The sequence below is a fragment of the Pongo pygmaeus genome, chromosome 16, assembly GCF_028885625.2.
Source record: "Pongo pygmaeus isolate AG05252 chromosome 16, NHGRI_mPonPyg2-v2.0_pri, whole genome shotgun sequence".
Taxonomy (NCBI): Eukaryota; Metazoa; Chordata; class Mammalia; order Primates; family Hominidae; genus Pongo; species Pongo pygmaeus.
Window position 1 is genome coordinate 71,881,481 of NC_072389.2, and position 27,626 is coordinate 71,909,106.

The 27,626-nt window shown below is 44.3% G+C and overlaps 1 protein-coding gene and 1 pseudogene across 1 annotated transcript in view; one reads left to right on the forward strand and one right to left on the reverse strand.

The window, feature by feature from the left end:
* Nucleotides 1-27,626, forward strand: part of MAP2K1 (mitogen-activated protein kinase kinase 1) — a 101,840-nt gene that overhangs the window by 25,642 nt on the left and 48,572 nt on the right. Inside the window, exons 2-3 of the mRNA XM_054451869.2 lie at nt 21,818-22,028; nt 23,549-23,695. Of these exons, the coding sequence (XP_054307844.1) occupies nt 21,818-22,028; nt 23,549-23,695 (358 nt within the window). The remainder of the gene's footprint in view (nt 1-21,817; nt 22,029-23,548; nt 23,696-27,626) is intronic.
* LOC129014433 (ATP synthase subunit f, mitochondrial-like) lies at nt 3,264-3,530 on the reverse strand (annotated as a pseudogene).

Here is a 27,626-nt window from a genome sequence, read left to right on the forward strand (position 1 = left end):
GTGTTGTTTCAATAGATTTTGTTTTCTAATTTTGATCATTGGTGTATTCTTTAGTGCGCTTTCAAGATTCATAGTGAATGTGGTGTCATCCAAAATCACATTCTTTTCTAACCAAGGATAAGTCAGAAGAAAAGATATATATATATTAGAAAAGTATCTCTTTAATGTGTTTACCTATTTATCCATTTTAAAACACATTCCCACCCATTCTCTGTCCAGGTGCTCATAACAGTCCCTTGTGATACAGGACAAGAGTGTGCTTCCATTTAAGGCAGGAAAAAGATCTTGCCCATGGTCAGATGACCAGTTACCAGCAGAGTTAATAGAGGGCTCCAGACCCTCTGACTTCAAGTTCAGGGTTGTTTCCACAATTTTGGTTCTATTTGTTAAGAATATAGTTTATACATTGGAGACAAATTATTGATGGAGGCTGCAATTTTGCAAATAAAAATAGCCCTCAAAAATCCAGTAGTGTATATGTGAAATGAAATAGGTGAACTGAATTTGGTGAGCCTTAGTGTCGCTGTAAAAGCAACTATCCTTTGTAAACTTATTGCATAGATAATAATGTAAATCAGTGTTGTGTTTAGGAATCAGCTCCAGGACTATGGTTTGATATGTGGAAACACCTCTGCCTTTGCTGTGGGCTGGTAGACAGAATGGGCTGGACTTGGCTGTACTGTGAAAGGCTGCTTTGAGCTGGTTCTTTGACCAGGTAATGAAAACGTTAAGCATCTAAAAACGAAGTCTTTAGGAGGCTTCCAAGGATCTGGAAAGCTGAACTCAGCAATTTTTAGACTTCAGTTTTCTGGACAGCTCTTCTACTCCAGGAAGCCAGTATCTCCTGCATTTGTGTAGCTCTTGACTCCATTTCTTTGAAGGTTTCAAATGATAATTTTTACACTTACCCAGATACCTACTCTGCCTGAGCACATAATTGGTGATTTGTCCCCAAAACTGCATACTTAGATTGCATCCTGGTCACACTGATATCTTACATGCATTTTAGATATTTAAATATTAAAACAAATATTCTTATGGCAATTTCTGTTTGTTTTGAGATGGGGTCTTGCTGTATTGCCCAGGCTGGAGGGCAGTGGCTGTTCACAGGTGCAGTCATAGTGCACTGCAGCCTGAAACTCCTGGCTTCAAGCCATCCTTACATCTCAGCCTCCTGAGTAGCTGGGACTACAGGCACATGCCACTGTGCCTGGCCCTTGTGGAAATTTTATTTATTTATTTATTTTATTATTTTATTATTATTATTATTTTTTGAGAGAGTCTCTCTCTGTCGCCCTGGCTGGAGTGCAGTGGCGTGATCTCGGCTCACTGCAACCTCCACCTCCCAGGTTCAGGCAATTCTCGTGCCTCAGCCTCTTGAGTAGCTGGGACTACAGGCGCCTGCCCCCACGCCCAGCTAATTTTTGTATTTTTAGTAGAGACAGGGTTTCACCATGTTGGCCAGGCTGACCTCGAACTCCTGACCTCAGGTGATCCACCTGCCTCGGCCTCCCAAAGTGCTGGGATTACAGGAGTGAGCCACCACGCTCGGCCCCTTGTGGCAATTTTTAGAAGCTAGGATGTCAGGCTGCTCTTTGCTGAACCCTAAATATCCTGAAGCATTCTGGGCTGGTGTCTAGGACCATCTTGATCCTAAGGGAATAAGCTTGACTCTTCTCTTCTTGGTGCTTCAGCACTGCATTTTCCTCAGTGGGATTGGAACAAGCATTAAAGCAAAACAAAAAGTTGTAAATGAGACTTAGGGCAACTAACCTGCTCTAGCCAGAATGAAAAATTTGTTGATGTTTAAAGTTCTCTGACCTCCCTGTGTCTACCTGTTCATAATACTAAAACAAATTATGAACTTAAGTAACAAGAAAAAAGATTATGGCAGATTTCACACAGCTAAAATAATTACAAGAATTCAGCAACCACAAAAAAATTTCTCACTGCAAATTCTCATCCATTTCTGTATTGTAGGCTTTTTTTTTTTTTTTTTTTTAGTGTTTATACCTCACACTGGGTTAGACTCAAGTTTGGGGGATACTTCCAGCTTAATTGAGGATATGAGCGTGTAATTGCAAGGCATTGTGACACATTCTCTAACTCTGGTGTGTGATACAGCACAGGCTATGGAAACTCAAAGGGTGAGTGACTAATGCTGTCTTGAGGAGTGAAGGAATGTATCCCCAAAGCAGGGATCTGGGCCTGTCTTGGGGTTTTTGGGTCTTCTGTTTTGTTCTTATTTTTTTTCTTTTTTTTTTTTTTTGTAACCTTATTTATGATGAAGGGACTTTTTTTTTTTTTTAATTGTTTACACTTGCCCTTTTGATATCCTCTGCATTTGTGGCTCTTGTCATCATCTTAGACTTGTGAACCTGCCTCAGGTCTCTGTTAGGAGTTTCTGGCCTATCTGGTCAGCCATATACTGAGTAGCTCCACACGTAGAGCCTGCAGGTTATCTCCAACTCACCTTTTCCAAAAATAGATTTATAATCCTCTTGTCGCCTGTGATGCTAACTACCCAGAGTCAGGCAGACCTCATAGGTTAAACGCACAGTCCTCTGTAAGACTGCCCTTCATAAAACTGTTACAATCTTAGGGGTTTCCTGACCAGACACACTTCTGTTGAACTGGCTACAAATTGGGGGATTTTCACTGTCCTCTCAGGTTCCATAGTTTGCTAGAGCAATTCACAGAACTCAAGAATGCACTGTACTTCTGATTACAATTTTATTATAGCAAAAAGGGTACAAATCAGGAGCAGCCAAAAGAAGAGGCATATAGGGTAAGGCCTGGGAGGGTCCCAGATGTAAAGCTTCTGGTGTCTTCACCTCTTAGAATCAGGGCACAGTCACTCTCCTAGTACATTGATGTGTAACAATATGCACAGAGTATTGTTAACCAGGGAAGCTCCCCTGAGCTTCAGTGTCCAGAGTTTTTACTGGGGCCCCATTACATAGACATGATTGATTGAATAATTGGCCATGTGATTGAACTCAATCTCTAGCCCCTTTACTCACTTCAGGTTAGGCTGTTATTACATGGCTCAGAGCCCCAACCTTGTAATCACATGATTGGTCTTTCTGGTATGGCCAGCACCCATCCTGTGTCTTTTTTTTTTTTTTCCCCAGTCATCTTTTATTGGGAGGTTAATTCCCATTAGGATATGAAAGGATTCAGCAACGATCAAGATTGTGTTCCTTATGGAGGAACTCGGGCCAAGAAGGTCATGGGGGGGAGTGCAGAGCATGCCCTCTTCTTCAGTGGTACTTGCATAGCCACTTGTGCTTGAGCTCCTTGTAGGAAAGGCAGTAGCTGAAGAGCACGTAGCCTGCCAGCACCATGGTAACCCCTGAGATGCTCCCCTTCTTCATGTTGATGCACTGCTTGTAGTACCGGTAATAACCTCTTCAAAACGCTCCGGCAGTGCCACTTTTGCTGAAGTCCTGCATCAAGCTCCAGCTTGGCAGCTCCCGTAGTTTGACCTCCAGAAGTTTCTTGGTCTTCACTGGTATGACTGATGCCATCTTGGAGTCGTGGTGTCCACTGTCCCTGTGTCATCTTTTTAAGCAAACTGTGGGCCCACATTGAATCACCTTATTGGCATAAACTATCAGGGCCCACTGTGAATAACAAAGACACTCCTATTACTTGAGAAATTCCAAAGATTTAGAGGTTACCTCCAGAAACCAGGGACAAAGGCCAGCCAAATTATTATACAACATCCTCTTAACTCCCAAAGCTGTCTAGTCCTCATCTTTGTGATGTGATAAATGAGATCCCCCTGGATGCCCAGCCAGAAACCTGGCATCACCCTCAACTCCTCCCTCCCTCCCCCCATATCCAGATCATCGCCCAGTCTTGCCAACTCTGCCTTCAGTTTCTGTCCCAGCTCTTTATTGCCTGGCTACTGTGTTCAAACTCTCATCTTGTCTTGTTTTCCTCGTTGCCTTCAAGCTGACTTCCCTGGCTTGGCTCTCCCATTTCTAAGTTGCCAGACTCTTGGTTCCAAAATATAAAACTGATCTTGTCACTTTCTTTAGAATTTGCTGTTGCAGAACAATGTGTGTATTATAATTCCATTTTCGTTAAACAAAACATACTATATATATTCACTGGAAATGTATTTCAAAGAAATCTAGAAGTGTATATATTCTACAGTGTTAACAGTAGTTATCTGAGGGAAGGTGGAACATAGTTTTACTTTAGACTATACATTTCTAGACTAGTTGGATTTTTTCATAATGAGCACACATTAGTTTTTTTAGGCCTGGTAATATTACAGAAGTCAAATTACAGAAGTCACCCTGGCTCCCCATTCGCCTTCTAAACCTAATTCTTTAGCATGGTGTGCTGTGCCCTTCATGGTCTAGCTCAGTTTACCTGCAGCCCCATCTCATCACTCACCTGGATGCATCCACTCTCAGGATATTCTCAGGATTAAACTTGGGGATTACGTTTTCTGACCTTCACTTTCCCTCCCTTATCTTAGATGGAATTAGGGAGTTTTTCTGTATGTTCTCATAGCTCCCCATGCCTACCTTGCTTTTAGCATTTTGACCTACCCTACCCTGTAGGTTGTTGTTATACTTGTTGTATAGTTGTTGCTGTACTTGTTAGTATCCTTTCCTATGTTTGGCTTACATTGTGATACACACACCCCCACAATCCCCCCCAAACACACCCATCCACCCACACACCCACCTTTCAGACTGCCTTGTGAGGACAGGGATCTTGTTGTCTTCATAGCCTAGCCACTAGTATACATAGTGCTTGTCAGGCAGTAGACGCTCCATAGTAAATCTGTATTGTATTTTCACAGCTGTAGGCATAAATGGATGTAACCCAGAGATCCACTCAAGTTACCTGTCCCATGCCCTTTTCTAGATTGGAGCACTCCCCGAGGTTTAGATTCTCATCGTCAGTTCTGCTGTGGGACTCACATTTCCCTTTCCGTGTTTTTTCTCTTTTTGCTCTGTTCTTGAACTAGCTTGGAATTTGGCCCCTTTTCCTTGGTTTCCACTAAACAACAGTGAGAACAAAATATACACAAAGCTATTTGTGTGCACAGCAGATTGGATTTGGAAGGTCTGGGGTAGGGAGGGTATATTATATTACAGCAATACAGGTAACTTAAAATCTAATGGTATTAGGTGTCTTTGGTCTTAAATGACCTTTGCTACCCTGCCATGGTACCTCCTTTCCTTCTGCTCTTGCTGCTCTTAACGAGTCCCCAAACAAGCTTTTCTCATTTTATTTTGCAACATAATTCAGCTCTCCAGCTCCATCTCTATGTGCTGTTCAGGCCTGCTTCTGCCCACCCCAAGGCTCAGGAGCAGGCCCTTCTAAACTATGGGCAAGCTTTCTGGTTCTCTAGTGGGACCAGATCCCACTGTGAACAGGTATTGTTAGCCCAAAGACTTATTTCCCCACCCCACATCTTTTTTCAGAAGACAGAGCAAGCACTATCAGTTTTGGTTTTAATTAAGTTTCTTTCTGTGATATTACTTCTAGGTAGGTTTTGACTTTACTAGGCCAATTGCTGTTAATTTGATGGTCTAACTAGTAGTTTTCTACCCCTAGTTTAACATGTTGAATGTTGGCCAGGTGCAGTGGCTCACGCCTGTAATCCCAGCACTTTGGGAGGCTTAGGTGGGTGGATCACCTGAGCCCTAGAAGTTTGAGACCAATCTGGGCAACATGGTGAAACCCTGTCTCTACAGAAAATTACAAAAATTAGCCAGGCATGGTGGCGCGTGCCTGTAGTCCAGTTACTTGAGAAACTGAGGTGGGAGGGAGGATCTCCTGAACCCAGGAGATCGAGGCTGCAGTGAGCCATGATTTCACCACTACACTCCAGTCTGCGCAACAAAATGAGACCCTCTCTCAAAAAAACAAAAAACCAATGCTTAAGTGAGCACCTGTATTGACTTCCAGTCCTGATCCTGAAATCAGGATTCCCTGAAGGTTGTTGGAAAGTGATCTGGGGGTAGGGTTCTTTCCCAGAGGTGATGCGTGCTCAGGGATGAGATTTGCTGACCCTCCTGTGTGTATTTGGGCAGGGAGAAGGGTCCACCTGTAACAAACAGCTGTTCTTGTATATAAGGGGGAAGCAAGTCTGGAGAACTGACAATTTCTCCTGTGGACTAGAATTGGAGACATATTTTGAGTGCTGTGTTTCATCTGACTGTATCTTCCTGCCCTTAGGTGTGCTTCTGGGCACTGGCTACTGACCTTTTGCTTTGGGGACTCAACCGTCCTTATGGTTCTGTTAAAGGTGGAGGGTGTCCAGGTTCATGGCGTCTTGAACAAAGAATTGGACAAAATGCACAAAGCAAGGAAGGGACTAAGGGATTTATTGAAAATGAAAGTACCCTCCACAATGTGGGAGCGGTCCCAAGCATAGGAGCTCAAAAGGCCCTGGTGCAGAGTTTTTGGGAATTTAAATACCCCCTAGAGGATTCCATTTGTTATTTTGGGTACGCTCTATATAAATGGAGAGGTTGAAGTAAAGTTACAAAGTCATTTGCGGCCTATGAGCTATGGAGAGGATATTTCCCATTATAACTGAAGTGTGAATTGGCCTTATGTTCCCTACTTCCAGACCCTATTTTCCTGCCTCAGTTCTGAGTTATGAGGTTTAACTGATTGGGTCACATTGGATCCTGTACCTTCTCCCTCATTGAAGAGCAAACTGCATTCCTGATTAATAGACCAGCACGAGCCATTATTAAACAGGGAATTTCTAAAAAGCTCTTTTTCTTTTTTTAAATTTATTTCAACTATTTTTTCCTCATTATGACTGGAAGGATAAAAGATATTTTTCTATATCAGCTTCTCAAGAACAGGGAATAGTTAATGTCCAGTACATCATCTTTCTAAGGCCATAGCCATAGCCAGCTTGTCCTTTCAGTAACAGCCAGCCCCACTGTTTAGTGGTCACCACCAGACCCAGGGATCCCTTTGTTTTTCTGATGCTGACCACATTTTTTTTTTTTGAGACAGAGTCTCGCTCTGTCGCTCAGGCTGGAGTGCAGTGGCGCGATCTCAGCTCACTGCAAGCTCCGCCTCCCAGGTTCACGCCATTCTCCTGCCTCAGCCTCCCGAGTAGCTGGGATTACAGGCGCCTGCCACCACGCCCGGCTAATTTTTTGTGTTTTTAGTAGAGAGAGGGTTTCACCGTGTTAGCCAGGATGGTCTCGATCTCCTGACCTTGTGATCCACCCGCCTCGGCCTCTGAAAGTGCTAGGATTAGAGGCGTGAGCCACTGCGCCCGGCCTTTTTTTTTTTTTTTTTTTTTTTACCTTTTTTCTTTTTTTTGAGATAGAGTTTCACTTTGTTGCCCAGGCTGGAGTTCAATGGCGCAATCTTGGCTCATTGCAACCTCTGCCTCCTGGGTTCAAGCGATTCTCCTGCCTCATCCTCCCGAGTAGCTGGGATTATAGGCGTGCACCACCATGCCTGGCTTCTTTTTTGTCTTCTAACTTCTGTTTTTTTTTTTTCCCCTCTCCTTCCAAACTCCGTCACTTTTCCTTTTGTACTTCTACCGAAGCCTGATCCTTTAAAAATTATCTGGCTGGACGTGGTGGCTCATACCTGTAATTCTAGCACTTTGGGAGGCTGAGGCGGATGGATCACCTGTGTCAGATATTCGAGACCAGCCTGGCCAACATGGCAAAACCCCGTCTCTACTAAAAATACAAAAATTAGTTGGGTGTGGTGGCGCATGCCTGTAATCCCAGCTACTGGGGAGGCTGAGAAAGGAGAATTGCTTGAACCTGGGAGGTGGAGGTTGCAGTGAGCTGAGATTGCACCACTGCACTCCAGCCTGTGTGACGGGAGTGAGAATCCATCTCAAAAAAAAAAAAAAATTATTTCATATGCGGCTAATATGAAACACATTTTATATACCGGGGCAGAAGGAACCATAGGCTGTCACTTGTTTTAAGCAACAATATGACACCCCCTGTCTGATTCAGGATGTTGTTCAATATTTGAGGAAAGTCTATGTGAGTGGGTGGTCCTCATGACTCCAGAGGCTCCTCTGTGTGTGTGTATGTATGTGTTTTTCAACATGACTGCAGAAACATGTTGTGGGAAGGTAATTTATGTGATTTCAGAAGACTGTTTGATTCCCGGGGGTGTTTTTGTTTGTTTGTTTCTTTTTAAAGGATAGGAATGTGTGATTCTTATTCTACCTGGGATTCTTTTTAATCAAACCTGTTTTTATGACATAAACAAAAAAAAAAGTCTGTTGGCTTGGAAACTACCTGATTTACAGTGAAATTAAAAATAAATGCCTTGGCCAGGTGTGGTGGCTCACACTTGTAGTCCCAGCACTTTGGGAGGTGAGGTGGGTGGATCACCTGAGGTCAGGAGTTCGAGACCACCCTGGCCAATGTGGTGAAATCCTGTCTCTACTAAAAATACAAAAATTAGCTGGGCATGGTGGTGGGCACCTGTAGTCCCAGCTACTCGGGAGGCTGAGGAATGAGAATCGCTTGAACCGGGGAGGCGGAGGTTGTGGTGAGCCAAGATCGCGCCACTGCACTCCAGCTTGGGTGACAGAGCAAGACTCTGTCAAATGAATGAATGAATGAATGAATGAATGAATGCCTTTCAGCCGTGCACAGTGGCTCACACCTGTAATCCCAGCACTTTGGGAGGCCAAGGTGGGTGGACCACTTAAGCCCAGGAGTTTGAGACCAGCCTGGGCAACATGGCAAAACCCAGTCTCTACAAAAAAAGTACAAAAATTAGCCAGGCACGTTGGCCCAGCTACCCCAAACGCTGAGGTGGGAGGATCACCTGAGCCTGGGAGATCAAGGCTGCAATGAGCTGTGACTGCACTGCTGCACTCCAGCCTGGGTGACAGAGTAACACCCTGTCTCAAAAATAAAATAAAATAAATATCTTTCAACCTAGGAAAGCCAATTGAAAAGGTAAATAAACACCTTTCCTTTCATTTTCTTATTTTTTTATTTTAAGCTTTATTCCCCTAATACTTGGCATATATATGTGTATATATATATATATACATATACACACACACACATATACACACACACATACATGCACATATATGTACTTATATATAATTTTTATATGTACAATTTTATATATATGTACATATATACACACACATATATACACACATATATACACATACACACACACACACATATATATAAATTTTTTTTCTGAAACAGGGTCTCACTTTATCACCTAGGCTGGAGTGCAGTAGTGTGATCTTGGCTCACTGCAACCTCGACCTCCCGGGTTCAAGCGATCCTTCTGCCTTGGCCCCCCAAGTAGTTGAGACTACAGGTGCATGCCACTACACCTGGTGAATTTTTGTATTTTTTGTAGAGATGGGGTTTTGCCATGTTGCCCAGGGTGGTCTTAAACTCCTGAGCTCAAGCGATCCGCTTTGGCCTTCCAAAGTGCCAGGATTACAGGTGTGAGCCACCTTGCCTGGCCTGGCTTATAATCTTTTTTTTTTCCCCTTAAGTGCTAACTGCGAGTTAATGGCTTATAATATTCTTAATCCTAATTCTATACCATTGTCGCTGGGCGCAGTGGTTCACACCTGTAATCTCAGCACTTTGGGAGGCCGAGGTGGGCAGATCACTTGAGGTCAGGAATTGGAGACGAGCCTAGCCAACATGGTGAAACCCTGTTTGTACTAAAAAAATACAAAAATTAGCCTGGCGTAGTGGGGCCTGTAATCCCAGCTAGTTGGGAGGCTGAGGTGGGAGGAACACTTGAACCAGGAGGTAGAGGTTGCGGTGAGCTGAGATCATACCACTGCACTTCAGCTTGGGTGACAGAGTGACTCCATCTCAAAAAAACAAAAAACAACAACAAAAAAACAGCAACAAACCAATTCTATACCATTGTTCACAGTGTAGCCCCTACTAGAATGCCCTTCCTCTCTTTTTTTTTTTGCTATCTCATTATTTTATATCATTCTAGACCAGTTTGAGCCTCATATCCCCACAAAACTTACTCTAGCATATCCTCAGCTACACAGCCGCCTGTGTTCTAGGCCGTTTGTGAGAATTAGGGGAACTGTGGTACAGTCATTGCCCCAGAATCTCTTTTGAAGTTGGTGGTGAAACCATAAAAGCAATAAAGGTAATTAACTACATTATCCATTTTCCCCAGATTATTTATTGCATGAACAACATGAAAACGCGGGGATTAAATCACCTTCTACCCTGCCACAGCAACTGATTTCATTTATCTATGTTTCCTTGCAGTGCTTGTTCATATACATTCATTTTTTCCCCTCATAGGTAATACAATATAATTCATTTGCACCTAAGAGTGTTTGATTGTCAAAATTTCTGATACCTATAAGTGTGTGTGACTTTGGATAAGTCACTTCTCCTGAGACCCAGTTTCTCCGTCTAAACCAGGGGTTTAGACTACATGTCCTGCAAGGCAATAATCATGAAAATATCTTCTGTTTGTGGAGTATTTCACAGTTGCTTGAACATTTGTATTGGTATTCTTTACCATAACTACATGGGATTGAGTGGAATATGATATTCGTTTTTTACAGATTGGGAAACTGAAACTAAGGTAGCCAAAGAAAACACTCTTAGGTGAAAATGAATTATATTGTAGTACCTATGAGGGAAAAAAATGAATGTATATGAACAAGCACTGGAAGGAAACATAGATAAATGACTTTAAGGTTGACATTTTATCTCTGGTTTTTAGCAGTTTGACTATGATGTGTCTAGGTGTGGGATTTTTCTTTTTTTAAGTATTGCTTAGGGTGCCCTGTGTTTTTTTGATCTGGATGTTTGTTGTTTTTTGTTAATTGGGAAATTCTTGGCCTTTATCTCTTCAAGTATTTCTTCTGTCCTGTTCCCTCTTGTTCATCCAAGACCGCAACTACATATATGTTAGATGATTGGATCTTGTCCTACAACTCTTGGATGCTCTGTGCTGATTTCTTTTATTCTTTTTTTTTGCTTTAGTTTGGTTAATTTCTTTTTTTTTTTTTTTTGAGACAAGCTGGTCCCAAACTCTGGGCCTCAAGTGGTCAAGCTGGTCTCAAACTCTGGGCCTCAAGTGGTCCTCCTGCCTTGGCTTCCCAAAATATTGGTATTACAAGCATGAGCCACCATCCCCAGCCTCCATTTAAAAATTTCTACTTACCTATCTTCAGGGCCACTGATTGTTCCCTCAGCTCCATGTAATCGGCTAATGAGCCTGTTGACCTCTGATGCCATGTTTTTAAAATTTCTAGCATTTTAATTTGATTCTATTTTTAGTTTTCACCTTTGCTGAAATTCCTCATTTGTTCATGCATGTTGTCTACCTTTAACATATTAATCATAGTTATTTTAAGGCCCCTGTCTAATAGTTCCAACATCTGGGTCATCTGAGTCTGGTTCTGTTTATTGCTTATCTCTTGATAAGGTTGTTTCCCCCCCATCCCACCTCCCAACCCTTCTTGATTTTTGTGTTTTTCTTTCCTTTTTTTTTTTTTGAAACAGAGTCTCACTCTTTTCACCCAGGCTAGAGTACAGTGGTGCAATCTCGGTTCACTGCAACCTCCCTCCCGGTATTAAGCGATTCTTCTGCCTTAGCCTCCTGAGTAGCTGGGATTACAGGTGCCTGCCACCATGTCAGGCTAATTTTTTTTTTTTTTTTGAGATGGAGTTTCACTCTTGTTGACCAGGCTGGAGTGCAGTGGCGCAGTCTTGGCTCACCGCACCCTCCGCCTCCCAGGTTCAAGTGTTTCTTCTGCCTCAGCCTTCCGAGTAGCTGGGATTACAGGCATGCACCACCACGCCTGGCTAATTTTGTATTTTTAGAAGAGATGGGGTTTCACCATGTTGTTCAGGCTGGTCTCAAACTCCCAACCTCAGGTGATCTGCCCACCTTGACCTCCCAAAGTGCTGGGATTACAGGTGTGAGCCACTGTGCCCCGCCCATGCCTGGCTAATTGTTTTATTTTTAGCAGAGGTGGGGTTTCACCATGTTAGCCAGGCTGGTCTGGAACTCCTGACCTCAGGTGATCCACCTGCCTTGGCCTCCCAAAGTGCTGAGATTACGGATGTGAGCCACCACACCCAGCCATGTCTTGTGCTTTTTTTTTTTTTTTTTCTTTGAGATGGAGTTTTTCTTTCGTTGCCCAGGCTGGAGTGCAATGGTACTGTCTTGGCTCACTGCAACCTCCGCCTCCCGGGTTCAAGTGACTCTCCTGTCTCAGCCTCCTGAGTAGCTGAGATTACAGGCATATGCCACCATGCCCAGCTAATTTTTACATTTTCAGTAGAGGTGGGGTTTCGCCATGTTGGCCAGGCTGATGTCGAACTCCTGACCTCAAGTGATCTGCCTGCCTCGGCCTCCCAAAGTGCTGGGATTACAGGCATGAGCCACCATGTCCAGCCCATGTCTTGTAATTTTTGATTGAATGTTGGATATTATGTAGTGGAACAGAGAATTAGGTAAATTGTCTTTATCCTCAGAAATGGGCTTGCTTTTCTGTCATGCTGTTAGTTTGTGTTAGGCTGTTAGCCAGAGTTGAGCTGGGTTTGGGCTTTCTTTTTAATATTGTTAACTTAAATGTCTCACATGCTTCAAATTTCTCCAGTAATGGGTTTTTATCTTGCACTTAGCAGGGAACCTTGAGTTGCATAGGTTTATTTTTTTTTCTCAGTCTTCCTACTGCTTCTTCAGCTCTGAACTGTCCCTTAATCCTTTGCCACAAAGGGACTCTTTCTCTACACTCTTGCCCCTTTCCTAGGGGTAAGCTGCAATTGCTTTTTAGTGGTTCTTGGCTTGAAGTAGAGGTAGGGAGGTTCTCATTGTTTTGATCCAGTCTCAATCTTTTTTTTTTTTTTGAGACGGAATTTCGCTCTTGTTGCTGAGGCTGGAGTGCAGTGGTGCAATCTCAGCTCACTACAACCTCTGCCTCCTGGGTTCAAGCGATTCTCCCGCCTCAGCCTCCCAAGTATCTAGGATTACAGGATGTGCCACCAAGCCCGGCTAATTTTGTATTTTTAGTAGAGACGGGGTTTCTTCATGTTCGTCAGGCTGTTCCCGAACTCCCAACCTTAGGTGATCTGCCCGCCTTGGCCTCCTAAAGTGCTGGGATTACAGGCATGAGCCACTGTGCCCAGCCTGCAGTCTCCATCTTTAGCAGACCCTGTGAGTATAGACCTTGGGTTTGGGGTTTTCCCAACATTCTTTCCCTTCCTTTGTATGGCAGCCAGACTTTACCTTATATCTGCGGCAGGTCTTGGGCAGGAGAAAGTTTTCTATACCTCCTTCAGCAGTTAGTAGACTTTTGCTTTTTGTTGGTGTTGAGCACAGCTTTAGGCTTAGATTCTTCATCAAGTAGGAGACGCTGTGCTTCAATACAGTCATTCTTTTGCATGGTTCCTAATGTGCTTCACTCAATTTAGCAGAATTTTTTTTTTTTAACCTCTTCCTTGATGCTAGCTGCTTGTGCAAATCACATCTTGGCCGCCTACTCTTCTTCACTTGCTGACAGATGTGTAGGTGAGAAAAGTCTCATAGTCATTGTTCCTGAAAGAAGCTTCCAGACCCACTTCCAGGGCCAGTGACATATGCAGGAAATCAGCTGCTTCTGGGCCAGGACAGAGCTGGTCTTTTTTTTAGTGGCGGATGGCGGGCGGCGGGGCAGGGGACATTCAAAATTTATTTTCCAACAGACATAGCATCAGCAGGTACAGCTATAGGGGTGTCTACATAGATCATACATTCACAAGGCATTATTAGTTCAACAGCGAGAAAGCCACTGGTGGGTTTTCTGTAACAATATCCCACTTCACAGTGTAAACAGGTACTATTATTGTGTTCACTTACAATTCCGGAAGGAAAGGCCCACCTTGCATGGGGGAAGAAAAGGGGAATCCTAAAGTAAGGTGCAACAATTAAGAGACAACACTTTGGCTAACCGTCTTGGATCCGCATTTCAGTCAGGGCCTTCCACATAGAGGGGAAAGACTTTTCTCTCAGAAGTTAGAATCTTTCTTCCTCCTTTCTTGTTAAACTGAGAGCAGTGTTCTGTTTGCTCAATATTACATGTACAAAAGGAGATTAGAAAAAAATGCATGACAAAACCATCTTGAACGTTCAGCTCTTCCTGCCAATACATCACAACTCTTAGGTTTTAGACAGGGCCTGGGAATACTTCAGTGTTTTTTCTTTTTTTTTTTTTTTTAAGTGAAAGCAAGTTTATTAAGAAAGCAAAGGGATAAAAGAGTGGCTACTCCATAGGCAGAGAGCAGCCCAGTAATCTTGAAATAGGAAAATAGACACTATGGCTACAAAAAATAAAAAATAAATGAGGTAGATAAAGCTTTCACACCCAGGACTTGCCTGTTCCAACTTCATAGTCTTCATGAAATATTCATCAAGAAGACAAAAAAAAAAAACAAACCCTTTATAATTACTTGGCATAAGTCGCACCAAGAAAATTCAACAAAAAAATTAGCATGTATACCTGTGATAGGAAACACATCCTTCCATGAGTTTCTTCTCAAGAATGAAAACGCAGTTCTTCAGTAGAGTAGGCACTGGCAAACTAAGTCACCTGAGATTTCCTGCTCAGGTGCCCTCTTCTTCTGGGGTTCAGGAAGACGAAACCATCTAAGAAGTGTGGGAAAGGACATTGGCACTCTCAGGGCAGAGCTGGTCTTTCACATTGTGGTGAAACTACTAGAAAGAAGAAAAACATGCTTGTGGCTACTCTGTGCCTGCGAAGTAGGTGTGAAGCCTTTAGGAGTCAGAAGACCTGGGTTCAACTCTAATAGTCACTTACTCTGTGAACTTGTGCAAGTCACTTCTCTGTAGTTTTTCTTACAGTTAAAATAAGGCAGTTAAAGCAGGTGGTCTTTAAAGTTTTGTCCAGTGCTAAAATTCTCTAATCCTAACGTATCCTTCTGTAGTGTTACAAGGATAGAACTCTGCAGCTAAATACCAAGGCCGTGCTTTTCTGCAAGCATAGTGGTTAGCTTCCCGTGTTATATGGTTTGAAGCCCTGGTCGTTACTTCTTGCCTGCATATAAACCCTATTGACGATGATCTCATCTTGTTTTTCCTTTGAGAATAAATTGATTGTTTTGTGTTCCCAGGTCTTTGAGAATGCATGAGTTCCAGCACTAGAAGGCCCTCAGTAAAGTAACGAAAGCAGTATATACAGCTAAGGGCAATTTAAGTCAAAATGTGATAATAAGTAAAAAGTGGTTGTAGAAATTAAGTGAGAATGAAATATTTTTTAAAAAGTTGGAATCATTTAAATGCTAAATGCTTATTTAATATTGTTTTGCTATTGTAATCTAATTAGTTAAAAAGAATAACATTTGGGCCGGGGGTGGTGGCTCATGCCTGTAATCCCAGCATTTTAGGAGGCCGAGGCGGGCAGATCACGAAGTCAGGAGATCAAGACCATCCTGGCCAACACAGTGAAACACCGTCTTTACTAAAAATACAAAAAATTAGCCGGGTGTGGTGGCGGGCGGCTGTAGTCCCAGTTGCTCAGGAGGCTGAGGCAGGAGAATTGCGTGAACCCAGGAGGCGGAGCTTGCAGTGAGCCAAGATGCACCACTGCACTCCAGCCTGGGTGACAGAGCAAGACTTCATCTCCAAAATAATAATAATAATAATAATAACATTTGATAGTATTTATTGAGCACCTACTATGAGCTAGATGAGTGTAGGTGAGCTCGTTTAGTCTCCTGACAACCCCAAGATGTGTTTACTACTGTTAGCCCCATTTTACTGATGAAAAACCTGAAGCTTAAGGCTTTTAAGAAACCTCTCTGGCCAGGCATGGTGACTCACCCCTGTAATCCCAGCACTTTGGGATGCTGAGCCTGGCGGATCACAAAGTCAGGAGTTAGAGACCAGCCTGGCCAACATGGTGAAACCCTGTCTCTACTAAAAATACAAAAATTAGCCAGGCATGGTGGCAGGCACCCATAAACCCAGCTACTTGGGAGGCTGAGGCAGGAGAATCGTTTGAACCCGGGAGGTGAAGGTTGCAGTAAACTGAGATTGCACCATTGCATTTCCAGTCTGGGCGACAGGGCAAGACTCTGTCTCCAAAAAAAAGAAACCTCTCCAACTTGACATGGCTATTCAGTGGCCAAATAGGGCTTCATACCCAGATAGCCTAACTCCCAGGTTCGGGTCAGGGTACATTTTTATGTATCATAAAAGCATAGTTGATGAATTCTCAGAAACCGAACACACCATATAACCAGCCCTCAGATCAAGAACAGGGCATTACTAGCACCCAGGAATTCCCCTCCTTCCCTGTGTTAGGGTTCACCAGAGAAACAGAACCAACAGCAGTTGTGCGTGTGTGTGTGTGTGTGTGAGAAGGATTGAGGTATGGGAGGTTATAGAACGCCTTCCCCAAGATGTTGACTGGGGCTGTCCCTTACCACTGCGTCTGCACTGCCCAACACAGATGGGCTAGCCTGGGGTGGAATCTGGAAGTTGGTAAGCTGTGCTTTTGGCACCCTCTGCCTTCCTCTTTCAGGTCCATTCTCCTTTCTTGTCTTACTACTCCTCGTACGCCTAACTCAATCCTCAGCCATCCATGGTTTGACTGTTCAGAGACCCATGGTGCCAGTTCTTTTTGTTCTCACATTGCCCCCTGTCCATTGAAGCTCCTCAGCCCCTCAACTTGAACACGCCCCCATTCTTATTCTGTACCTCCTCAGATTACTGTCACATTGACGGACTTGGACCTCAGAGATAGACAACTTTTCCCTTCCCTCCTTTCCTCCTTCCCGTATACTTTTCTTATGGGTATGGAACTGAGGACCAGAAAGGAAGGTAACTTACCCAAGATCTCACAGATGGGTAAATAGGGGTAGAAGGTGTGGATCAAGGGATTGTATGCAGCCTTTATCTCTAGGTGCTGGTCTCTCTTCGCTTGGGTCTGTTTCTTTTGCCTCTCCTTTCCTCTTTCCCTGCTACTTGACTTGTTTCCTACCCTAGTAGCATTCCTGCTTGCCAGATGCCACAGGGGAAGGAGAACTTTACAACTCCCTGGGCTCTCTGGTAAGAACACCCACCTGCACGGGGACCCTTCCTCTCCTTCCTACAGTGATTGGTTGTCATCCTCTTCCCTTCCTTCAGTGTACCCTCCTGGCAGAGGCAAGGCCTGCCATCGAGGCTAGAGCAAGGCTCAGGTTGGGTGGCATGCAATTGTGGCCTATTTCTGTTTGGTGTGTGGCAGTTTGGAGATCCCATTTCTTTTTCTGGACATCACCCCCCTACCTCCTTCTGTCATTCCTTAGGCCAGCCTCTAAATTCAGTGACCATCAGGGTTGAAAAGGGCAGTGTGGGGCCTTGAAAGGAGCTCTCTCCTAGGAGTTAGGAGACCTGCTAGCAGTGAATTGTGTGAATTTGTCCCTTTGGGCCTCAATTTTCTCATCTGTAAAATGAGGTTTGGATAAGGTGGTCTTCAAGGTCCCTCCCTGGGATACATTTTATGCTGCTGCTTGATTTAAACCACTGAGCCACAAATGAAAGGTTCCAGTTGCGTCAGTGTAATTAGGCTTAGCAGATGGGTGAGATGAGAGGAAGGACATGTTCTTGCCCATAGGATTATCCTTTCCCACCCATTTCCTTGCGCCTCACTGGTGTTTTCAAAAAGCAAATGACAACCCTTGTTTTTCTCTGCATTCCCATTCAAACCTATAATCTTCTTTTATCTTGATGAACTTGTATTTACCGTTAGATAGCCATGATGCAGAATTCACATTACAGTGTGTGGTTCTAACTCTGCCATGGTGAATGTGATGGAGGTTGGAGTCGATCACAGCTGGTCCCTGGAGAGAGGGCTGTGTGTGTCAGATTTATTGTGCTGGAGCTCCAGTTTTGTTTTGTTTTGGTTTGGTTTTTAAATCCCCAGTGTCAGTTTTGCTGATTTCAGTTAAAACTAAGGATTGTGAAGGGAGACAGAGGCAGGTTCATGCCCTCTGAGTTTTAGAGATTGGTGATATAGTTGTTGGGTGAGGGCCCTCTCTCTTATATCCTTTGCTTAAAACATTTCACCTTGGAAAGGCAGAAATTAGCTTTGTTGAACTTCAACTCCCTCTGCAAGAGGAAGAAATACTGAATACTGTTTCATTATTGATTGATATCTTTTTAATGAGTACTGAAAGCCACTACAGGATCTTCGTTTCACCTTCAGATAAAATGTTTGGTCTTTCATTCTCTGAAAAAAAAAAAAAAAACAAAAAAACCCCGAGTATTTTAAGAATAATTAAAGGAAAGGCAGTAGTTTCTGGGTCCTGCCGTTGCTGCCTTGGCCTCTCCTCCCTTTTCTCCACTTCCCCTCCTCTCCCTCTATATTAGTGTAGAAATGTGTCAAAAATTTCTTGCTTCTTCCATTAGTTTCTATTTTGACCCACCCCAGTGAATGAAATAAGCATAGAAGTGTTACTTCTATTTTACAGAAGAGAAATCCTTATTTTTTTGTTGTTTTTATTTTTAAGTTCAGGGGCACATGTGCAGGATGTGCAGATTTGTTAACATAGGTAGACCTGTGCCATGGTAGTCTTCTGCACAGATCATCCCATCACCTAGGTTTTAAGCCCAGCATCTATTAGCTATTCTTTCTGATGCTCTCTCTCCTCCCCCACTGACAGGCCCCAGTGTGTGTTGTTCCCTCCCCTGTGTCCGTGTGTTCTCACCATTCAGTTCCCACTTACAAGTGAGAACATGCGGTATTTGGTTTTGTGTACCTGCGTTAGTTTGCTGAGAATAGTGACCTCCAGCTCCACCCATGTTCCCACAAAGGACATGATCTCATTCCTTTTTATGGCTGCATAGTATTCCATGATGTATAGAGGAGAAATCTGAAATGTGGCAAGGTTAAGTGACTTGTCCATGGTCACACAGCTGGTTGATGAACAATTTGGGATAAGAATCCAGGACTCTTGAATACTAATGATTTGTCAACACGATTCCATCTCCAGTCCTCATCCATACACACCTGCCATTAGGAAAGTCTTTGCCACCCCAGCCTATAGTCTTTGTCATTTCTCTCACCGGCCACCTTCTGAAAGTACAGGTCAGAAGCCAGTTCATTAGCTGGTAGGGTGGGTGGTTAAACGGCAGGGCATAGGAGGTAGAGGAGGGAGAAAGGTAGCACAAAGCTCAGACTTAGTTTTTCCTCCAGAAGGTGTAAGAATTACTTATTTCAAAGAGTCAGAAAAGTGAACAGAGTCAGCATTCCCTTTTCCTTTGCAAATTGATTGAATTTCTGTGGCGAGTATTAGCTGCAAGGCAGTGTTAATCTGCTCCAGCAGATCCATCATCAGATTGATGTGCAGGGGAGACAGGATTGTCTCTGGTGCAAAGGCCTCTTTGTGTAGGGCACACCATCTTTATGTATGATTGAGCCCTAGTATGTTAAATGCCTCACACTGAGATCTTAGCCATGTTTGTCAGTTGCCTCCCTTGAAAGTATTGAGCTTTTTGAAGATAATATAGCATCATGGTTAAGGTAAGACTTTCATTCTCTCTGCCTGAATTTGAAACGTGCCTGTGCCGCTTACCAGCTCATTGACCTTTGACATCTTAGTTCACCTGTCTGTGCTTGAGTTTGCTCATCTGTTCTAATCAGGGGTTGTGGATTAAATGACTTAATAAATGTAAAGCACTGAGGAGAGTTACACAGTGTTGTGAGGAAAGCAGTTTTTCTTCCATGCAGCCCTCCTTCCATTCCCCCATCATGCACTGTGTGTGTGTGTGTGTGTGTGTGTGTGTGTGTGTTGACAGCGTTTGGAATCTGCATTTCTAGCTGGCCTGCTGAGCCTGTCAGGCAGCTGTAACCTCACTCAGGTTTTAGCTGTGGGGTCCATCTACATTTGACATGTGTTTCTAAATGTGGTCCTCCGTAAGCTCCTTTGTGGGGAGACCTTGGAGAAAGGAAACCAGAGAGTGTGCACTGTGCACCCCCAGCCACACATGTTCTGGGTTCCCACACCCTAGGGACTGGGGACACTGCAAGACATAGCCGAACCTTGGATGAAAATATTGAGTAGCTATCTCAGTTTGCTTGGACTGCTATGATAACTGCCTAGACTAAGTAGCTTAAACAACAATAGTTTATTTTCCCACTGTTCTGGAGGCTGAAAGTCTAAGAGCAGGGTGCCAGCATGGTTGGGTTCTGGCAAGAGCCCTCTTCCTGGCTTGCAGACAGCTGCCTTCCTACTGTGTGCTTGCATGGCCTTTCTTTGATGTGTGCAGCGGGTGGGGTGGGGGGAAAATCAGTGAGGAAAATCAGTAACCTCGACCTTGCATCTTCTTGGGTCCCATGCGTGATGTTATTTGTAAGGCAGTGTCAGATCTCCTCATACATGGAGAGGCATTAAGTCTTCATTTCCCTGTCTTCTAGAGGTTTGGGATAGAGGGTGTGAAGGAAGAGCAGATTATGCTTACTCTATCTTTTAAGCTCAGAACTGGGGTGTGTGTGTTGGCAGGAACACCAACATGATGATGTATAACGAAGGCCTATCTTGTCACCTGTGTCACTCCAGCCACCCCACACGATTGTCACTGACATGCTTCACCTCCCGGGACTTCAATTTGAAACCCAATGAAATCCAGTGAAACAGAGTGGAAACTCTCTTACCACCTTCCTGTTAACCAACTGACAGGAGTGATGAACACTTTTCAGTTCCCTGGATGAAACACTCTTGAGCAATGCCCACAGCATGCTGAATGCACTGCAGGCAGGCTGTTCTCTGCCATGCCCACTCGCTTCAGCACCCACTGGCTGGATTATGTGCTTACCAAGAGCCAGCTTGTTCCCAAACCCATTTGTTCAGCTGTAGCTGGTATTGTAGTTAAGTAATGTATTTAGGTATCAGATAAACTGATGAAATGTAACTGCAAATGAAGTGACTTTTTTCCCCCTATGAACACTAGTTAAAAGTTGTGGAAAGACTCATAAGTCCAAGTCACTAAAACACATTACTGTCAGACTAGATGAACATTAAGATTGGGGGAAATCATAAAACTCTAAAATTTTATATTGTGATTAATCTGCAAGTAATCACAATATAACTTTAACCAGCTTTAACAAATCAGGAATAGGAAATTGTCCACAACGTATTATGTTCTGGTCCATGTGCGAAGGATGATGTGGACCTCTTAACCAGTGGGTCCTCTTTGGACCCTTATTCAGAGAGTCTTGCCCTATGTTAAAGAATGGGCGAATGAATGCAGATTTATATACATTATGTAAAAATAATAATTTTAGATATATAATTTTTATGATTTTTTGCTGTGACTTTTTTGATTAACCTGGTTCCTGGACCTGATTACATTGAAAATGAGGATTTCTACTGTTGTGATTCAGTTTAAGGTTGGTTTGATTTCATTTTAGTGAATTTAGGGAATTTTATTTTGTGTATGGTAAAAACAATAAAACCAACAGTAGTGGGGCTTTTTAAACTGGGGTTTTAAAGCAAATTAAGGTGGCTCATTCTGGATTTTAGTAGGTTCTTTGGTTCCTCTCATTGACTTGCAGCATACTGAGTGAGAAAGACCTAATTTTTTCACTTTATAAATGAGGAAATTGAAGCCCTGAGAGGTAAAGCATGTTGGTGATAGTCATCCCGGGTGGCTGGAGTGAAGCGGGCAGAGCCACAGTGGGAGGGGGCCTCCTCTCTAGCCTGCCACTTTGATTCTCTGTCTGGCCCCAGACCTGGAGCTTTCTTTCCATGATAGGAGTACTTCTTTGGGTTGACTTCTCTGGTAACAGTATTGACTTGTGCTCCCCGCTTTGGAACAGGACCAACTTGGAGGCCTTGCAGAAGAAGCTGGAGGAGCTAGAGCTTGATGAGCAGCAGCGAAAGCGCCTTGAGGCCTTTCTTACCCAGAAGCAGAAGGTGGGAGAACTGAAGGATGACGACTTTGAGAAGATCAGTGAGCTGGGGGCTGGCAATGGCGGTGTGGTGTTCAAGGTCTCCCACAAGCCTTCTGGCCTGGTCATGGCCAGAAAGGTGAGTTTGCCTTGATTAACAGGTAATTGGATTATCTCCACGGAAATCTCTCAGGGTACTTAGAAGCCTGGGGACCAGGGTAGAAGGAAGACTGACTTTACTCATACCTTTTTGTGCTGTTTGAATTTTTTTTTTTTTCTTTTTAGACGGAGTTTTGCTCTTGTTGCCCAGGCTGGTGTGCAACCCCCACCTCCTGGGTTCAAACGATTCTCCTGCCTCAGCCTCCTGAGTAGCTGGGATTACAGGCATGCGCCACCATGCCTGGCTAATTTTTTTGTATTTTTAGTAGAGACAGGGTTTCTCCATGTTGGTCAAGCTGATCTCGAACTCCCGACCTCAGGTGATCCGCCCGCCTCAGCCCCACAAAGTGCTGGGATTACAGGTGTGAGCCACCGTGCCCGGCCGTGCTGTTTGAATTTTGAATGCTTGTTATCTATTAGATTATGGATAAATACACTAATGACTGTGTTAGTGTATTAATCCCCATCCCATCTGGAAAATAATAAGTGACTCTTTTTTAGCCTTCTGTGTGCTGTGGAAGGAATGCCAGGGTACCTGTTTATTGCTTGTCAAGTGCTAGAGAAGCTGCTTTCATTCACCCAGCCCCAGTGATGCACAAAACAAGGATTTCAAGTTGTTTCCCACTTGTGCTCCAGCCCTGCCAGTGAATCCCCTTTATCTTCCTGCATTATAGCATCTGAACTCCTATCATAGCATGTGCTTGTAGAGCTGGACTTCCCTTTCCTATCTACCCTTGGTCCTCTTTTGGAATACAGCCGCTTGCTCCAGAGAGGTTGGGCTCTTCAATGTTTTTTTGCACATGGTGTTCACTCCTGTGCCCATAATTTTTTTTGTGTGCTGTTCCTTCTGCCTTTTCAAACAGTGCTCATTTTCTAGGTCCACCTCTTGTCTAGGTTTTACTAGGTGCCCCAGCCCACACTGGTAACCACTGCATCCATGTTCTCTGACACTCGCTGTCTGTGGGATTTTTTAGAAGTTCAACCTTACTACGTAACTATTTAATGTGATTGTTACTTGTCTCCCCAGCTGGAACAAGGGAAAATGTTAGGGTGACATAAGGTAGCACCTTAGACTTTGCCTTAGTCTCAACCACATCAGGCTCCTGAGCTCAAGGAAGAATCTTTTGGGCGGCCTAGGTTAGCATACCTGAGTTCCTCATACCCTTCTACTTTCACAACTCTTGGGTGTGAACCAAGTCCTCAAGGTCAATTTCTCCTCATATCTGAGCTCCAAAGCCTCTCTTGGAGTAAGCCGTCCCTTAACTTTGTTCCTGTCTAGGCTCCCAGGAGACGAGGCACAGCTGGGACAGCCCCCAGTGCCAATGCCTGCCTTAGTACAATGACACTCATTTCTTGGTTGAGCAGAAACTTGTTTGTAACAACTTAACCTGTTTCTCCTCCCTCTACCTTTAAGAGCTTAAACATTTAACAAGACTACATCTTTCGTCCTTCCCTCCCTCTTTCTTTCATAAAACCTCTCTTTCTTCCACCTTTCTCCAGCTAATTCATCTGGAGATCAAACCCGCAATCCGGAACCAGATCATAAGGGAGCTGCAGGTTCTGCATGAGTGCAACTCTCCGTACATCGTGGGTTTCTATGGTGCATTCTACAGCGATGGCGAGATCAGTATCTGCATGGAGCACATGGTATGTGACACCCTCTCAGCCTCTGGAGCAATGGCCTTAAGAGTTGGGTGGCTCTGGCCTAATCTTTGGTCTGGGAGGTGACCAGCTGCCTCCCTGCTGCTCCTGGGATCCACATCACTATCTGGGGCATCTGGGAAGTCTAACTGTAGAGCTTGGGATATTCACAAGATGGCAGGCCTCCTTTCTAGGTCCTTGCCTCTCTTGAAGGAAGTGGGCAGTATTCCTGGTGGGTGTACCTAGAGCACCTCTTGTAGTTTTTTTGATTCTGATTACCCTAAGATGTGATGTAAGTAAAATCTGGTAAATATAATTTAAATCCATTTCTTGTGTACAATGCTGTATGCTAGGTGCAAGGCTCTGGGGTTATGAAGATGACATAATCTACTGTAAGGGCAGCCTGAAGGGTTTCTCTGGGTTTCTGCATGATGCACGTTAGTGGAAGGAGAGGGCAATGGAGAGAGAGGGCATTCATGGGCTAATTAATTATATGCATGTTAGCTGCCAGTCATTTTACCACTATGTTCTTGGAGTCCCTCCTTTTCTTCAGATATAAGTCTTCCAACACACTGTGCAACTTAGGGAATTCTGCAAGTATTAGTCTTTGCTTTATTCTCCCTGGGCTGATGGCTTAGAGATGAGGGCTGATGTGAGTCTGCACACTTGGTGGCTGTTGTGCTTTCAGTCCAATATTGTGTCTCTCAGCTCCTACCCCATTTTATTCCTGATACTTTAGACCTGCCCTGACCTCTAGAATAGGGGTCCTGGTGCGCAGCCTTAATGAACTTTATAGAAGAACCCTCCTGGGAGGATTCTCTACTTGTGCCTCCATTATTTTGAAGCTCTCTTCATTGTAATGATCACGAAGTACTGCATCCACTGTTATAAGCATCTGCCGACATTTATGGGTGCCATATGGAACCTAAATCCTAAAAACGTCTTCTGCACATCTAAAGGTTAGAGAAAGTGCTTGTTCCCTCTTTCCTCAGTGAGAGCAGAGCATTCTCTGTGGGAAGTATATGAACATTTCTGGCTTGGTCCTAGTGCTTGGCCTGGGGTGCTGATTATTTTCTGCTTGGGTCTTGGCTTCCCCTCAGGGAGCTGTTTCTTATCCCTTGGGTCTCTTGTGTTCTGTTTTTTTTTTTTTTTAATTTTATTTATTTTTATTTTTTAGGGTGACAAAGGGTTTTTTTCCTCTTTCTTTTTTTTTTTAGACAGAGTCTCGCCCTGTCACCCAGGCTGGAGTGCAGTGGCACGATGTCGGCTCACTGCAACCTCCACCTCCCAGGTTCAAGCGATTCCCCTGCCTCAGCTTGCAGAGTAGCTGGGATTACAGGTGCGTGCCACCACATCCCGCTAATTTTTTTCTATCATTAGTAGAGATGGGGTTTCACCATGTTGGCCAGGCTGGTCTCGAACTCCTGACCTCATGATCTGCCCGCCTCAGCCTCCCAAAGTGCTGGGATTACAGGCATGAGCCACTGTGCCCAACCAATCTTTTTATTTTTCTTATGTTGACGTCTTTTGAGATACTAGGAGGCTTCTTCATTTACATTGACCTTTTTTGAGATGCTAGGTGGCATCCTTATTCTGGAATTCTTTATTCACTTTGAACTTATAGATGTTGATCACATCTCTTGTGCCCTTGCCATGTCCTCCCCTTACTTCAAGCCTTCCTCCTCCTTCAGGACAAAATGACACTGGAAATGACTGGAGTTGGTTTCCCATTCTCTTAGCCCATTTCCAGTGACTGCAGGTCAGTTTTTCCCCCCATGGATTTGGCTCTCTGGAAATAGTGAGATGTTCCTGCACAAGTCTCTGGAGTTATCGTGGGGAGCGTGAGACTGGGAGGGGAAAATGTTTCAAGGGCCAAGCACAGTGTCTTGCACCTGTTAGGTGGTATGTGTTGAGTGATTGAATGAGGGTGGCCAGGATGGGGAAGACCTGGTCAGGCTTGGGACTTGGTGGGGGAGGGTTAGGCCTTGGAGCCTGCCATAGGACCTTTTGGCCCTGGGTGTACATAGACCCAGAGGGCAGCTAGAATAGTCAGTCAGTGGTAGTGAAGAGGCTCAGGTGCTGCTGGAGCGTCTAGATGGGACCATGTAGGAAGCAGCTGTGGCCTGAAGACCAGGCAGCCATGAGAGCCAGAGTGGCTTTCTGCTTCACCTCTGGGCACTCTCAGCCTTCCTTGTTGCTGAGCAGGTCCTCTTGCAGGAAAGGCCCTGCCCTGGCTTCCTCTGGATGGAAAATTCTGACTGTGGGCTGCTGCTTCCCTTGGACCTTCTGCTTTGCCTCAGCTTCAGTATTTTAAAGGTGTTGTCAGGTAGAGAGACCTCTGTTCGATAGCCACATCCCAGCTTCTGAAGGTCTTTGGACCTCTCTCTGTCACAGTCTTTGCATGAGTTTTGTGTCATGAATATTATTTTCCCAACACTTTATTATGAAAATTTTCACAAGCCGGGCATGGTGGCTTACGCCTGTAATCCCAGCACCTTGGGAGGCTGAAGTGAGCAAATCACCTGAGTTCAGGAGTTCAAGACCAGCCTGGCCAACATGGTGAAAACCCATCTCTATTAAAAATTACAAAAATGGCCAGACACGGTAGCTCACGCCTGTAATCCCAGCACTTTGGGAGGCTGAGGCGGGCAGATCACCTGAGGTTGGGAGTTTGAGACCAGCTTGACCAACATGGAGAAACCCCCTCTCTACTAAAAATACAAAATTAGCCAGGCGTGGTGGCACATGCCTGTAATCCCAGCTACTTGGGAGGCTGAGGCAGGAGAATCACTTCAACCCGGAAGGTGGAGGTTGTGGTGAGCTGAGATTGTGTCATTGCACTCTAGCCTGGATAACAAAGGCAAAACTCAGTCTCAAAAAAAAAAAAAATTACAAAAATTAGCTGGCGTGGTGGCAGGTGCCTATAATCCCAGCTACTCAGGAAGCTGAGGCAGGAGAATCACTTGAAACCAGGAGGCAGAGGTTGCAGTGAGCTGAGACCACGCCATTGCCCTCCTGCCTGGGTGACAAGAGTGAAACTCCATCTCAAAAAAAAAAAAATTTCAAGCATGCAGGAAAACTTGAAGGAAGTGTACACTCGTAAACCCACCACCTAGATTCTACAACTTATATTTTGAGATATTTGGTTTGCCACATATCTATTGCTCTGATCAATTTTGGGGGGTGCGTGGGGTTTTGTTTTTGTTTGTTTTTGAGACAGGGTCTTGCAATATTGCCCATGCTGGAGTACAGTGGCGCGATCTCAGCTCACTGCAACCTCTGTCTCCTGGGCCCAAGCGATCTTCCCACCTCAGCCTCCTGAGTAGCTGGGACTACAGGCACATGCCACTATGCCTGGCTCATTTTTGTATTTTTAGAAGAAATGGGGTTTCACCATGTTGCCCGTGCTGGTCTTCAACTCTTGGGCTCAAGCAGTCCGCCTCTCTCGGCCTCTCCAAGTGCTGGGATTAGCGGTGTGAGCCACCATGCCAGGCCCTGGGAATGTGTTTTAAAGTAAATTTGTGTCATCAGCATTGGTTGAGCCCTGTCTTCTAAAGCACTCAGCCAGGGGCTGATCTTTCCTAGAAATAAGCTCTGTGTGCACTGCCCCGTCTGAATTTTGAGACCCAAGGAGGGAAATTAATGCTCCCTGATCAGAACAGGAATGCTTTTGTCTTTGGGGAAGTAGATTCCTGCTCAGGTGGTAGCTGAGCAACCGGAGAACTAGGGACCCAGAGTTAATGGTTCTTGTGCAGGAATAAAAGCTTTTGAACTGTTATTTTCATAAAGCATTTGTCTCTTCCATAGAAAACCTTCACAAAAGCACCATTGACTTAGTTAATAATTGGCTTCTAAAAATAAGCACAATTTCAGCAGCTTAAGGCAAGGACTTGGCAACAGTGAACTAGAATTAGAAAGTTGTGTGGTTAGTTGCAGG